A 12458-nucleotide genomic window follows, 5' to 3' on the forward strand; every position below is an offset into this window, starting at 1 on the left:
CTTTGTGCAGCGTGGTAGAGATGGTCCCAGTTGCCCTTGTTTGCCCCCCTATCCCTCTAAACCACTCATATCCACATACCTGTCCAACTGTTTTGTGGATGGGCTTGGGACAGGCACTGACGTTGGGCTGCGGCATTGGTTTGGGGAAATATTTATCCTTTATTGGTTTGATGCCGAATACCTCAGGTTAAACATAAGTTGCAGCAGGAATAATTATTCCCTTGTAGGTAGGTTAAAGTAACAGAATGTTTTCTTCAGGCATTGAGAAGACTATACACCCCACCTCCCCCAACCCTGCACGTTCATTTCAAACTCATGTTTTTCCACCTAGGTTCTCTCTCCATTTGTTAACCTTTCTCTTCCACCCTCACCCCCTCCCCCTCCAACCTTGCGTAGATTCATCACCCTCCCCAGTCTGGTTCCTTCTCCCATTACCCACAGACCTATCCACCTGGGTTTCTTCTTCCTTAGCTTACTTTTCCTAACCTCTCCCACATCTTGTTCCATCTACCCATCATCCCTCCCTTATCTTGCACTCTACCTTCCCCCTATCTGCGTTCACCTGTCCCATTCTTTTTTCTTATCTGTCAACGTCAATGACTCACCAGGCCTTGCTCAAAATTCCCTCCTCCACCTCTCCCATCTGCCTCCATCCACTCATCAACTCCTCTTCATCTTGTTTCACCTATCGCTTATCACCTATTGGCCCCTGTCTAACCCATCTTTCTCACCTCTTCACACTTGATATCCACCCTCTAATGTAGGGTCTCAACCCCAATTGCTGACCATCCCTTTGCCCTACAGATGCTGCTTGAACCATTGTGTTCTTCCAAACGTTTGGTTCTGCGTCTTTAGTTTGATTATTAATATATGGCAGACAGTGCATTTCCTGCAAAAAATGTGCTTATACTTCGTACCCATGATTTAAGTGTGAAGGCAGTATGTTTTGATCAGGCATGGCTATTTCAAGAATATTATCTTTTGGCAAGATTATTTCGAAGAATATCTTCAATGAGATATTTTTAACTTTCAAATTAGATGACAATGTTTTGCAGAAAAAAACTGTTATGGCTTATTATCATGTTTTATTAGTGCACTACACTTTGAGTAGTCTTATTCAGCTAAAGAGGTGATGACATTTTCTTTGCAGGTGCTGGTTGTCTGCTTAATTGTTGTATCTCTTGGACTTGGACTAGGTTTGGGTCTGAAACGTAAGTCATCACCTGTGCAAGAGAAAGGTAATTTTAATTTATACATTTCCTACACAATTCATCGTTAAATTAGTGATTGACTAGATTTATTTAATGATTTGATTTGCAATATACTATTTGATGGCGTATTAAAAGGATGCTGCGTGAAGCACTCGTGCCTAATTTAGTTGCCCGTAACAAAAATAATTGCAGCAATTAGCACTGGGAAGAAAGTCAGCTCTCACTCTCTCCATAGCAAGCATAGGACAGCAGCATAAGAGCATGCCTTGGATGTGAGGAGGAAAGGTAAGGGGGTGGGGGAGAGGAGGGACACCAAGCTGCCCTGTGCTATTTTGGGCATACACCCACTCACTGGACTGGCCCAATTGAACCTTGTTCATCAAGAAAATCGGATGTTCTTGTTTGACTGGAACGATGTGCGACTCTTGACTTATAGCCATGTAGTTAACCCTTAAATGCCCTAAAAAATTATCAACCAAGCCATTCAGTTGCATCGACCCCTACTTTTAAATATGAGAAGAATAAAATGGGTCAGACCATCCAACATAGGACTAGGCACTGGATTTGAAGATGGTAAATTGACTCCCAACCCAGTCAATTTTGTTCAAACAACTGGGGAGCAGCATCTTAATTGAGAAAGTTAAACCATAAACTAGCCAAGAAATAGCATGACTCAATAAATCACATCCAATCAGTCAATGTCACGGTCTTCTCATTGTGATCCTGGTCCTGCTCACCAGAAATGAGAAGTTCTCCCAGTTGTCTTTAATTTTGATACTGGACATCTTGAAGTCTTACGGTATCAGGTCAAATACTTACCAGAGAACCTTCCTTTCCTGGCCACCCACCTTGATTGATGAATCAGAGCCTCTTCATAGAGAACAAGTTGTAAAGGACCTGCAACGAAAGAGAATGGATTCTTGATGTGAGAATTCATATTACTGAGTGTTTTGGCAGCAGCACCAATGACCAAGTTGGCCTGAGTCCTGAATGTTAAGGCTGTCAGGCTGTTACAGAATGTGGTAAGTAAACCAACATAAAGAATAAATCTACCAATCTCACCAATACAGTATATCCATTGCAGATGCATAATGACAGCATTGGTTGAAGTAGAAACAAGAAATTGCAGATGCCTGTTTACAAAAAAAGACATAAAGTGTTGGAGTAACTCAGCGGATCAAGAAGAACATGGATAGGTGATGTTTCAGATTGGGACCCTTCTTCAGACAGTTTGTGGGGTGGGAAGAAAATCTGGAGGATTAACCATGATAAGTAAAAGGGCAGATATAGTTGAGGGGAGTTTTTGATAAGCAGATAGTTGGGCAAAGGCAAGAGATGAAAAGACAGAAGGTGTGAGACAAAAGGATTCAAGAATTGTGATTTGTGAAGCTAGAGGAAGGATTATGTGGAGGGGTGGAGGAGGGGAGAAATAGGTGTGATTCCAGGTAGGGCACGGGGGGAAAAGGGGTGGGGGGGGGGGGGGAGAAAGGGTAGGGGAGAAGAATGAGAGTTGCAATTATCTAAAATCTGAGAATTTAGCATTCATACCTTTGGGTTGGAAGCTACGCATGTAGAATATGAGGTAGTCGTAACTAATTTACAACTGGATCCAATCAACTGACATCAGATTGGCCCACCTGCACCTCATCAGCATACTTCTTATACAAACCACGAGAAAGAGGAAGAAGAAAGAAAGAGAAAGAAAGAAAGAAGAAAGAGTGGAAGGGAGAGAAGGGAGCGGAAAGTGTTCCCCTGTCCTAAAGCGGCCTTTTCACGGGGCGACTTGACGCAAGAGTTAACCGGAGTTTAACATCGTGGGAACCTCGTGCGATAACAGTGCGGCATTCGTGGACCACCGTAGCGCTAACGGCAGGTCATCGTGTAACTTGGTCACTCGGGAGAAAATTCAAGAAAGTTTGAATTTCTCCAAGATTGACTTGTACACTTGTGGTTGAGTATTGCAACATTATATGAACGTAGTGGCCAGTGCGATATCCGTAATAACTCTTGCGGGTACCGTGGGAACTCCTGCGAACGGTGAACCCGGAAGCTGGACAGAGGGAACAGAAGGTGAGTAAAAATTATCTTATGTGGGATTGAATTTAAAAAATAAATAAAAATAAAGATTTGCATCCGCATATGGACATCAACTTATTCATGAGTTATGTTAATGAGATTCAAGAAAATAACTATAATCTTTAAAAGGGACTTTAAAAGGGACTTTACTGAAAGGTTACGCATTTTTATGGTCCGTGAGAAATTTTTCACATGTACTTCTTTGAGAGATACAGGTCGGAGTCCTCGGGTCCAGGGGTCCGGAACGCCACCAATCAATGTTGTACAGAGACCCGTGTAAGGAGTGAACTGTACATGCTGGTTTAAACCGAAGACAGACACAAAAAGCTGGAGTAACTCAGCGAGTCAAGCAGCATCTCTGGAGAAAAAAAGCTGATGTTTCGGGACGAGACACATCTTCAGACTCAATTCCGATTAGGCTGTCTGAAGAAGGGTTCCGGTGTTGGGGGAGTCCAGAACCAGGGTCCCAGTTTTACAGTCTACCGTGGGAACTCTTTAACTCAGTAAAGTAAAGTAGCCTTTATTGTCATATCAGCGCACAGGCAGCAGTTGACTGTTGCTCTATTCAATTTCCCAGGGGGTCGGGACGGGACTGGAGTTGGGAGAGAAAGGTGGGGGAGTCGAGGGAGAGGAGGGGGAGACAGATGGGGGTGTCTTCATTTACTGACGGCGGGTGTCTGTCACTGAAACAGGCAGGTGAGATTTCACATCCACCTTGTGTGTGCCTCTCTCTCTCTCTCCCTCCCTCTTACACAGGCTGAGAGACTCTGCCTCTGTGAGTGTACGTCTCTTTCTCCCCCTCTCCCACACACAGTAAGACCGAGGTACTGTGCTCAGTCCATCTGTGTCTCCCACATACACAGTAAAATATGTCTCCAAATGAGCCAATTCAACCAAGGGAGGATATATATAGTGTGTGAAAAAAAAAGTTACATCATTTGTGTCACGTGTAGTTCACGATGTTCATTCAAGATTTAACGGGAAAGCTCGGGAAACGGACAAGTCACTCGCACAAATAGCAGAAATGCCGAGTACCGTGGGAACTCTTTATCTACTGCCGTTATATCGTGCGAGACTCGTGCTGGACCACGACCACTTCACTCTGGTGACATCTTGCGTCAACTCGCCCCGTGAAAAGGCCGCTTAAGTTTAAGGAAGACTGAACAACTGGGACAAACCCGAGACAACCAGTGCCACCGTGTGGTCAAGATTGGGCTGCCTGGAAGATGCCCACGATAACTAGCACTACTACTGAAGCTAAGACTGAGCGGCCGGTGCAAGCCTGAGCTACCAGTGCTTCTTCCTGTCCACGGACAACGAGGGACTGCGCCCTCACAGAGAAACAAAGACTGAGCTTCCAAGATAAGCCAGAGACTGCCAGTTACTTCCTCTCAAGGTATGGGTAAACTGCGGGGAGAAGCCTGATATAGTCAGGCCCCCACCTATGATGCCAGGACTGAGCCGCCAGGACAAGCCCGAGATTGCCAGCAGCACCTTACATGCACCCTGACGCTGAGGGACAGCGTCCCCATGCAGTCCTGGAATTTCCTGTCACTGTAAATAAAACATATCACATGCATTTCATGTCAGTGTCAGTGAGGTCACTGCCGAACCTGGCGTTATCCCCGATGCCACACTGGTGGAGAATGCAGGCAAGACCACACTAACTACTCGCACGATAGAAAAAGAAATTCAAATGGAGGATTGCTACTGTTTCCAACGTTTTCTTGAAGTTGATTTGCCTCCTTTTTCTGGATGTGCCACTCCATAGGGCTGTCCCCATCTTGTAACTGGAGTGTCATTCAGAAGGACTCCTCTTGAAAAGGAAAACTGGATATCAAATGACCTTGAGACTAAATGATGCTGCAGTCTCTACTTTTGATTGACAATATTCCTTCTCACTTCCTCATGCAACAATAACCAATTTATGCCTAATTATCATCAATTAGCCAACTGCTGGAAGTACTCCCATTATCTTAACTTGAAGTTTTACACAATTTTGAAAACATCTCATAAATTCAAATACAGCTTTCGTTAATCACAAGAAAAACACTCAACCCTTTCATTTTAAATTCCCTTCTAAATTCCAGAGAATACAAGCCTCATTCTTTCATCATATGTCAGTCCTGCCATCCCGGGAATTAACCTGGTGAACCTACGATGCATTCCCACAATAGCAAGAATCGCCTTCCTCAAATTAGGAAACCAAAATTGCACACAATACTCCAGGTGTGGTCTCACCAGGGCCCTGTACAACTGCAGTAGGACCTCCTTGCTCCTAAACTCAAATCCTCTCACAATGAAGGCCAACATGCCATTAGCTTTCTTCACTGCCTGCTTTACCAGTATGCCTACTCTCCATACTAGGTGTCCATGTGCATGAAATCTAGCAGTCCATTGGCTTTCTACTTTCTATCGGGTTATCTATTGCAGAATACCGGGCACTGTTTTCCAGTATTTTCCTAAACTAACTGGAAAATTTTGTAATGTGCTGAGCTATGGATGTTCCATCACAGTGAAAAACATTCACTGACAAGCCACTAAGGTTGTTTGCAAATGACTGATTATTGCTGCACCATTTGTAAAATTTGCAACAAGGCTGTTTGTTATTTTCTGTTGAAACCAAAAAGACTTTCATCATTTAAAAAAAGTTGGTTGAAATCAAATTAAAAATTTGCCATCTTCGATGATTTTAATATTGTCTGCGAAAAGGGACTCTCCCAATATTCCAACAAATTTCTAATCAATGTACTACTTTGAAAACTAAAACATACAAACCATGATGTAGATACCATATCAAGCTAATTAGCCTGTGGACTTTACATTATTGTCTTCAAAGATTGAAAGTAGCATTGTAGATTTTTGAGTAATAGGGAGTGGTCAAATAAAAATATAAAGCATACGATCTTTGAAATGGAACTTCCCTCGTGTTCGTGTACTTAGATCAGATCCAGCTTCATGAACTTATGAACTTATGAGATTCCAGTTTATCGGCAGGCTGCGTACTCAAAAATAATTAGAGGTGATCATGGGTCAGTTGGTAGGAAACAAAGGAACAATGGAAATTGACAGAAAACATACGTGTTGATAGAATTTCTGTCATTCAAGGTTGTGTCGCATGACATAGAAACATAGAAACATAGAAAATAGGTGCAGGAGTAGGCCATTCGGCCCTTAGGGCCTGCACCGCCATTCAATATGATCATGGCTGATCATCCAACTCAGTATCCTCAGTATCCTGTACCTGCCTTCTCTCCATACCCCCTGATCCCTTTAGCCACAAAGGCCACATCTAACTCCCTCTTAAATATAGCCAATGAACTGGCCTCAACTACCTTCTGTGACGCAGAATTTTCAATCTGAAATATGCAGGGTTAACAGATAGAGCTACAGCTTGGAAACAGGCCCTTCGGACCACCGAGTCTGCGCTGACCCACGATCACTTGCAGTATACACTAGTTCTATCCTACACACTAGGGAGAATTTACAGAGGCCAATTAACCTACAAACTTGCACGTCTTTGAAATGTGGGAGGTAAATCCACCCGGTCGGTCACAGGTAAACTGAGTAGATACACGGCAGCACAACATTAGTCAGACCCTAGATGCTAAACAGTGCATGCACTAAAACAAAATATATCAGTGAAATGGGGGCCCATTCCCACATCTCATTTAGATCAGGCTAAAATATTGTCTTACCAGTGTACAAGAGTTTGTGTTAACTACAAATCATGCCCACAAGCAGATCAATCCAGATCAATAATTAATTAGAAGAGTAATGGTCCTGTGGAATTCTGCATAGTTACAATCACAGCAAACTATCATAGTGGAATCTCTGATTAAACCTCATCAATTGAATGTCAATTTATCGTTATTCCGAATGCAAATTGAAGTATAAATTTTATGTTCTTAGACACAAGATTCTGGTTGATTACAGCTATAATAACTGCACTTCTGAAATATAAAACATCTCACTTCATTGTACCTGATAGATGTAAGGTTGTTATTTCCCCTGAGTGGGGTGTCCGAATTCAAGAGTTTGAATAGAGAGCAGCTCTCCTGGACTAAGATAAGAAGAATATTTTTCACCCAGAATTCTCTATCTATGTGGACTATGATAGTTCAGTTACTGAACATATTAAGGACATAGGTTAAAATATGTTTTAAATATTAAGGGAAATAAATGCATGTAGGTCTTGTACAGGACTGTGGCTGCTGTGATCTTATTGTAGCTGACATGAAGCTTCTATTTCTTTTGTGCAAAGCATGAACTTTGTTTAATTTAATGAAAATGTGAAGTTTGATGTGAATGAGAACTCAAAATTTCAGATATCATTTCAATGATCTTACTTTGTGTGCAGTGGAAACATCCTGGTGGGACGATGAGTGCGAAGAAATCAATACTCCTGTGTGTCCTGCAGGGTAAGGGTATCTATAATTAAATAAATACATTAGCTCAGTGGCTCATGATTTAGAGAACGCAGGGAAAGGCAGCTGTGCTGAATTAGAAAAAGAACAAACGTTGTTCTGAAGTAATTAATATGAATTCCCAACATTTCCAAAGTGTATAAAATTATTTTGTAACTTAATTTAGTAAAAGCTTGATTCCGTTCAGGAACAGCCTGTGGGAAATGTCTGTATGATCCCATCAGCTTACCCTTAATTTAAACTAAACTAGATGGTTCCAATAACACAATGTTTCAATGGTTCAACTCGACTTCGAACCAAAATTAGTATTGTAGATGTAGTTGAGTGGGGGTAGTGGGGGGGGGGGGGATGCGAGTGTTAATGTTTAGGCAAGGCGAGAGGAAACATCTTTGGTTGGATGCCTGTTGCTTACGTCAGCTGAGGCTCAGTTCTATTCAGGCAGAACGTGGAACATCAAACATGGAAAAGTTCTATGTTCATTATGTCTAATAAAGTAACCCCATCTACTTGCACATGATCCACAATCTTCCATTCCCTGCATGTTCATGAGTCTGAATAAATGCCCCTTAAACATCACGATCATGTTTGGTTCCACCACCCCCACCCCCGGCAATGTGTTCCAGACATCTACCCTCCCTGTTTCAAAAAAAATTGCTCCCGACACTTTTCCTTTAAATTCCCTCTCACCTTAAACCTATGCCCTGTAATCTTTCAATTTCGACCTTGTTCCTTGTTACAGTTCTTCTTATTTGTTTTGTCCTCCCATCTCACCTTGGTTTTCACATTACTAAATGTTTCAAGGTCTCATGAAAGGTTATTGACTTGAATGCTGGAAACACTCAGCTGGCCAGGCTGCTTCAATGGAAATAAAAAGAGTTAATATTTCAGAAAGACCCTTCAGACAAACAAGGCCTGGATAGAGTGGAGAGGATGTTTGCACTAGTGGGAGAGTCTAGGACCACAGGGCATAGCCTCAGAATAAAAGGACATACCTTTAGAAAGGAGATGAGAAGGAATTTCTTTGGTCAGAGGGTGGTGAATCTGTGGAATTCATTGCCACAGTCGGCTGTGGAGGCCGTCAATGGATATATTTTGAAGGTGGAGATTAACAGATTCTTGATTAGTAAGGGTGTCAGGGGTTATGGGGCGAAGGCAGGAGAATGAGGTTGAGAGGGAAAGATAGATCAGCCATGATTGGATGGCAGAGTAGACTTCATGGGCCAAATGGCCTAATTCAACTCCTAGAACATAAACTTATCAATGTGAATTGCATGTAAATAAACAGAATGTTAAGAAAGTTGATATCTGTGATAACATTGATGCAAATTCAATAATTATAATTAAAATAACATGTTATCCTTGGATTTCAGATTTTCCCGTCCACCTTTGATACTGGTTTCACTAGATGGATTTCGTGCAGAGTATCTAGAGACGTGGGACATGTTCATCCCAGTTATTGAGAAACTCAGTAAGACACTAGAAATAAATACCAGCTAAATGCATACGGCCTGCCATAATATGTCTTTCCAACAAAAATCCAATAGATTAAAAGATCTGTTCAATGGTAGCATTCAAAGATTATACAGCCTTACAATATTCTCATATCTCTATGTTTTAATAAAAACAATAAATATATTGATTGGGAAGCTTTTAAAAACCAACAGAAGATAACTAATAAGGCAATACAGGGAGAAAAAATGAAGGTAACCTAGCCAACAATATAAAAGAGGATAGCAAAAGTTTATTCAGATATATAAAGAGCAAGAGAGGCAAGAGTGGACATTGGACCACTGGGAAATGATGCTGGAGAAGTGATAACGGGGAATAAGGAAAGGTCAGATGAATTGAATATATTTTTCGTGTCAGTCTTCGTAGCAGAAGACATCAGCAATGTGCCTGAAATTCAAGGGAGTCAAGGGACAGAAGTTACTGGTGTGGCTATTACTAAGGAGAAGGTGCTTGGGAAGCAGAAAGATCTGAAGGTGGATAAGTCACCTGAACCAAATGGACTACACACCAGGGTTCTGAAAGAGGTGGCTTTCGAGATTGTGGAGATCAAAGTGATGATCTTTGAAGAATCACTAAAGGCAGGAGTATTCCAGAGGATTAGAAAATTGTGAATGTTACTCCGATGTTGAAGAAGAGAGCGAAGCTAAAGACGGGAAAACTATTGGTAAGGTTTATAGGTCCACTATAAAGGATGAGGTTTCCGAGAACTTAGAAGCACCTGGTACAAAAATCTGGAAATGGTACATCTGGAAAAAGTCAGCCAAAGAAAAGTTAGTAGATATTGTTTATCTGGATTTTTAGAAGGTCTTTGATAAAGTGCCGCTTATGAGGCTGCTAATGAAGATGAGAGCCCATGGCATTAGAGTGAAGATACAAGCATGGATAGAAAGTTGGCTGGATGGCAAAATTCAAGAGTGGGAAAAAAGGGGGGCTTTTCTGGTTGGCTGCCAGTGACTAGTAGTGTTCCATTGGGGTTGGTGCTGGGCATAGATACGTGATAAGGGAATAACATTTTGTGAAAGGTAAAGCCAGCAAAGTCTGATCAAGGATAGTCAGAGGGTCATCAAAGAGGTAGATAGTAGTTCAGCCCTGTTCTCTGGTTGTGGTAGGATGATTCAGTTGCTTGATAACAGCTGGGAAGAAACTGTCCCTGAATCTGAATCTGAATGTGCGTTATCACACTTCTATACCTTTTACCTGATGGGAGAGGGGAGAAGTGGGAGTGGTCAGGGTGCGACTCATCCTTGATTATACTGTTGGTCTTTCCGAGGCAGCATGAAGTATAAATGGAGTCCATAAAAGGAGGTTGGTTTGTGTGATGGCCTGGGCTGCGACTACAATTCGCTGCAATTTCTTGTAGTCCTGGATGGAGCCATTCCCAAACCACTCTGCAGAAGGCTCGGACAGGTTGAGAGAGTGGGCAGAGAAGTGGCAGATGGAATACAGTGTAGCAACATGTGCGATTATGCATTTTGGTCGCAGGAATAAAGGCAGAGACTATTTTCTAAATGGGGAGATAATTCAGAAATCAAAGGGTCAAAGTGATTTTGGAGTGCTGGTGCAAGGTTCCTGAAAAGTTAATTTGCAATTTGAATTGGTGTTAAGGCAGGAAAATGCAATGTTAGCATTTTTTCCGATAAGACTAGAATATAAAAACAGAGATGTAATAATGAGGCTTTATACAGTACTCGCAGGCCACGTTTGGTATATCGTAAGCAGTTTTGGGCCCCAAATCTGAGGAAAGATATGCTGGCTTTGGGGAGGATCCAGAGGAGGTTTACCAGAATGATCCCAGGAATGAATGGGTTAACATCTGATGCACATTTGACGGTAGTGGGCCTGTACTCGCTGGAATTTAGAAGGATGAGGGGGTAGCTCAATGAAACTTACCAAATAGTGAAAGGCCTGGATAGAGTGGATGTGAGGAGGTTGTTTCCACTAGTCCGAGAATCGCTGACAAGAGGGCATAGCCGCAAAATAAAAAGACATACCTTTAGAAAGGAAATGAGGTGGAATTTATTTTTTAGTCAGAGGTTGGCAAATCTGTGGAATTCATTGCCACAGATGGCTATCGAGGCTGTCCTTGGACGTTTTTAAGGTGGAGATTGATTTGATTAGTAAGGGTATCAGGGGTTATGGGGTGAAGGCAGGAGAATGGGGTTGGGAGTGATAGCTAGATCAGCCATGGTTGAATGGTGCAGTACTCGATGGGCAGAATGGCCTAATTCTGCTCCCGTAACATGATACTTATATATGGATTCATATCTTTATCAGCATGGAAAGGTATTATGTAACCCATGCCATATGGTACGTTTTCTATCCATTTTCTTTTACAATTTAGTAATTTTTAAGTCTGAAACAAAATAACGTTGAATGTAAAGTGCCACAGTCCACCAAGCATATTTGAAACATAGAAACAGAGAAATTAGGTGCAGGAGTAGGCCATTCGGCCCTTCGAGCCAGCACCGCCATTCAATATGATCATGGCTGATCATCCAACTCAGTATCCCGTACCTGCCTTCTCTCCATACCCTCTGATCCCCTTAGCCACAAGGGCCACATCTAACTCCCTCTTAAATATAGCCAATGAACTGGCCTCGACTACCCTCTGTGGCAGGGAGTTCCAGAGATTCACCACTCTCTGTGTGAAAAAAGTTCTTCTCATCTCGGTTTTAAAGGATTTCCCCTTTATCCTTAAGCTGTGACCCCTTGTCCTGGACTTCCACAACATCGGGAGCAATCTTCCTGCATCTAGCCTGTCCAACCCCTTAAGAATTTTGTAAGTTTCTAGAAGAAACAGTGATTAAAAACAGCAATTAAATGTTCTCTTTAGATTACTGACTGATATTCTGACCGTAAAATTGTAAAACCAAAATTACACATTTTTGAGAACGCATTTAGATCAGTTTGAAACCATAACATTGCAACAATTTGTATACCTAACAGCAGGCGTCTCCAAAGTTCATTTCATGGATGTTGGTACAATTTTCCTATCTACCACCCTCCATAAACTCCAGTAGAACCAATACTTGAATACCCTCTTTCTCCTATTCCACTTCTAAAACTGAAATATCATCTTTTAACCACGATATTTCCAATACTGTCAAGTCTTCTAATGTTTTTGTGCAGATTCCCCGCTTGAAAGGGATCTGATTTATCCACCCCGAAATGATGAACTGGATTTCACTCAATGACCAAACACTTCTTTTCCATTTTTTCTTTTTTTCCCTTTTTT

At 41.9% G+C, this 12458-nt stretch overlaps 1 protein-coding gene across 1 annotated transcript in view; it reads left to right on the top strand.

The window, feature by feature from the left end:
- LOC116973324 (ectonucleotide pyrophosphatase/phosphodiesterase family member 3-like) overlaps positions 1-12458 on the top strand; it is a 74075-nt gene that overhangs the window by 8618 nt on the left and 52999 nt on the right. The window contains exons 3-5 of the mRNA XM_033021282.1: positions 1151-1238; positions 7648-7708; positions 9085-9182. Of these exons, the coding sequence (XP_032877173.1) occupies positions 1151-1238; positions 7648-7708; positions 9085-9182 (247 nt within the window). The remainder of the gene's footprint in view (positions 1-1150; positions 1239-7647; positions 7709-9084; positions 9183-12458) is intronic.

The sequence above is a fragment of the Amblyraja radiata genome, chromosome 5 (genome assembly GCF_010909765.2).
Source record: "Amblyraja radiata isolate CabotCenter1 chromosome 5, sAmbRad1.1.pri, whole genome shotgun sequence".
Lineage (NCBI taxonomy): Eukaryota > Metazoa > Chordata > Chondrichthyes > Rajiformes > Rajidae > Amblyraja > Amblyraja radiata.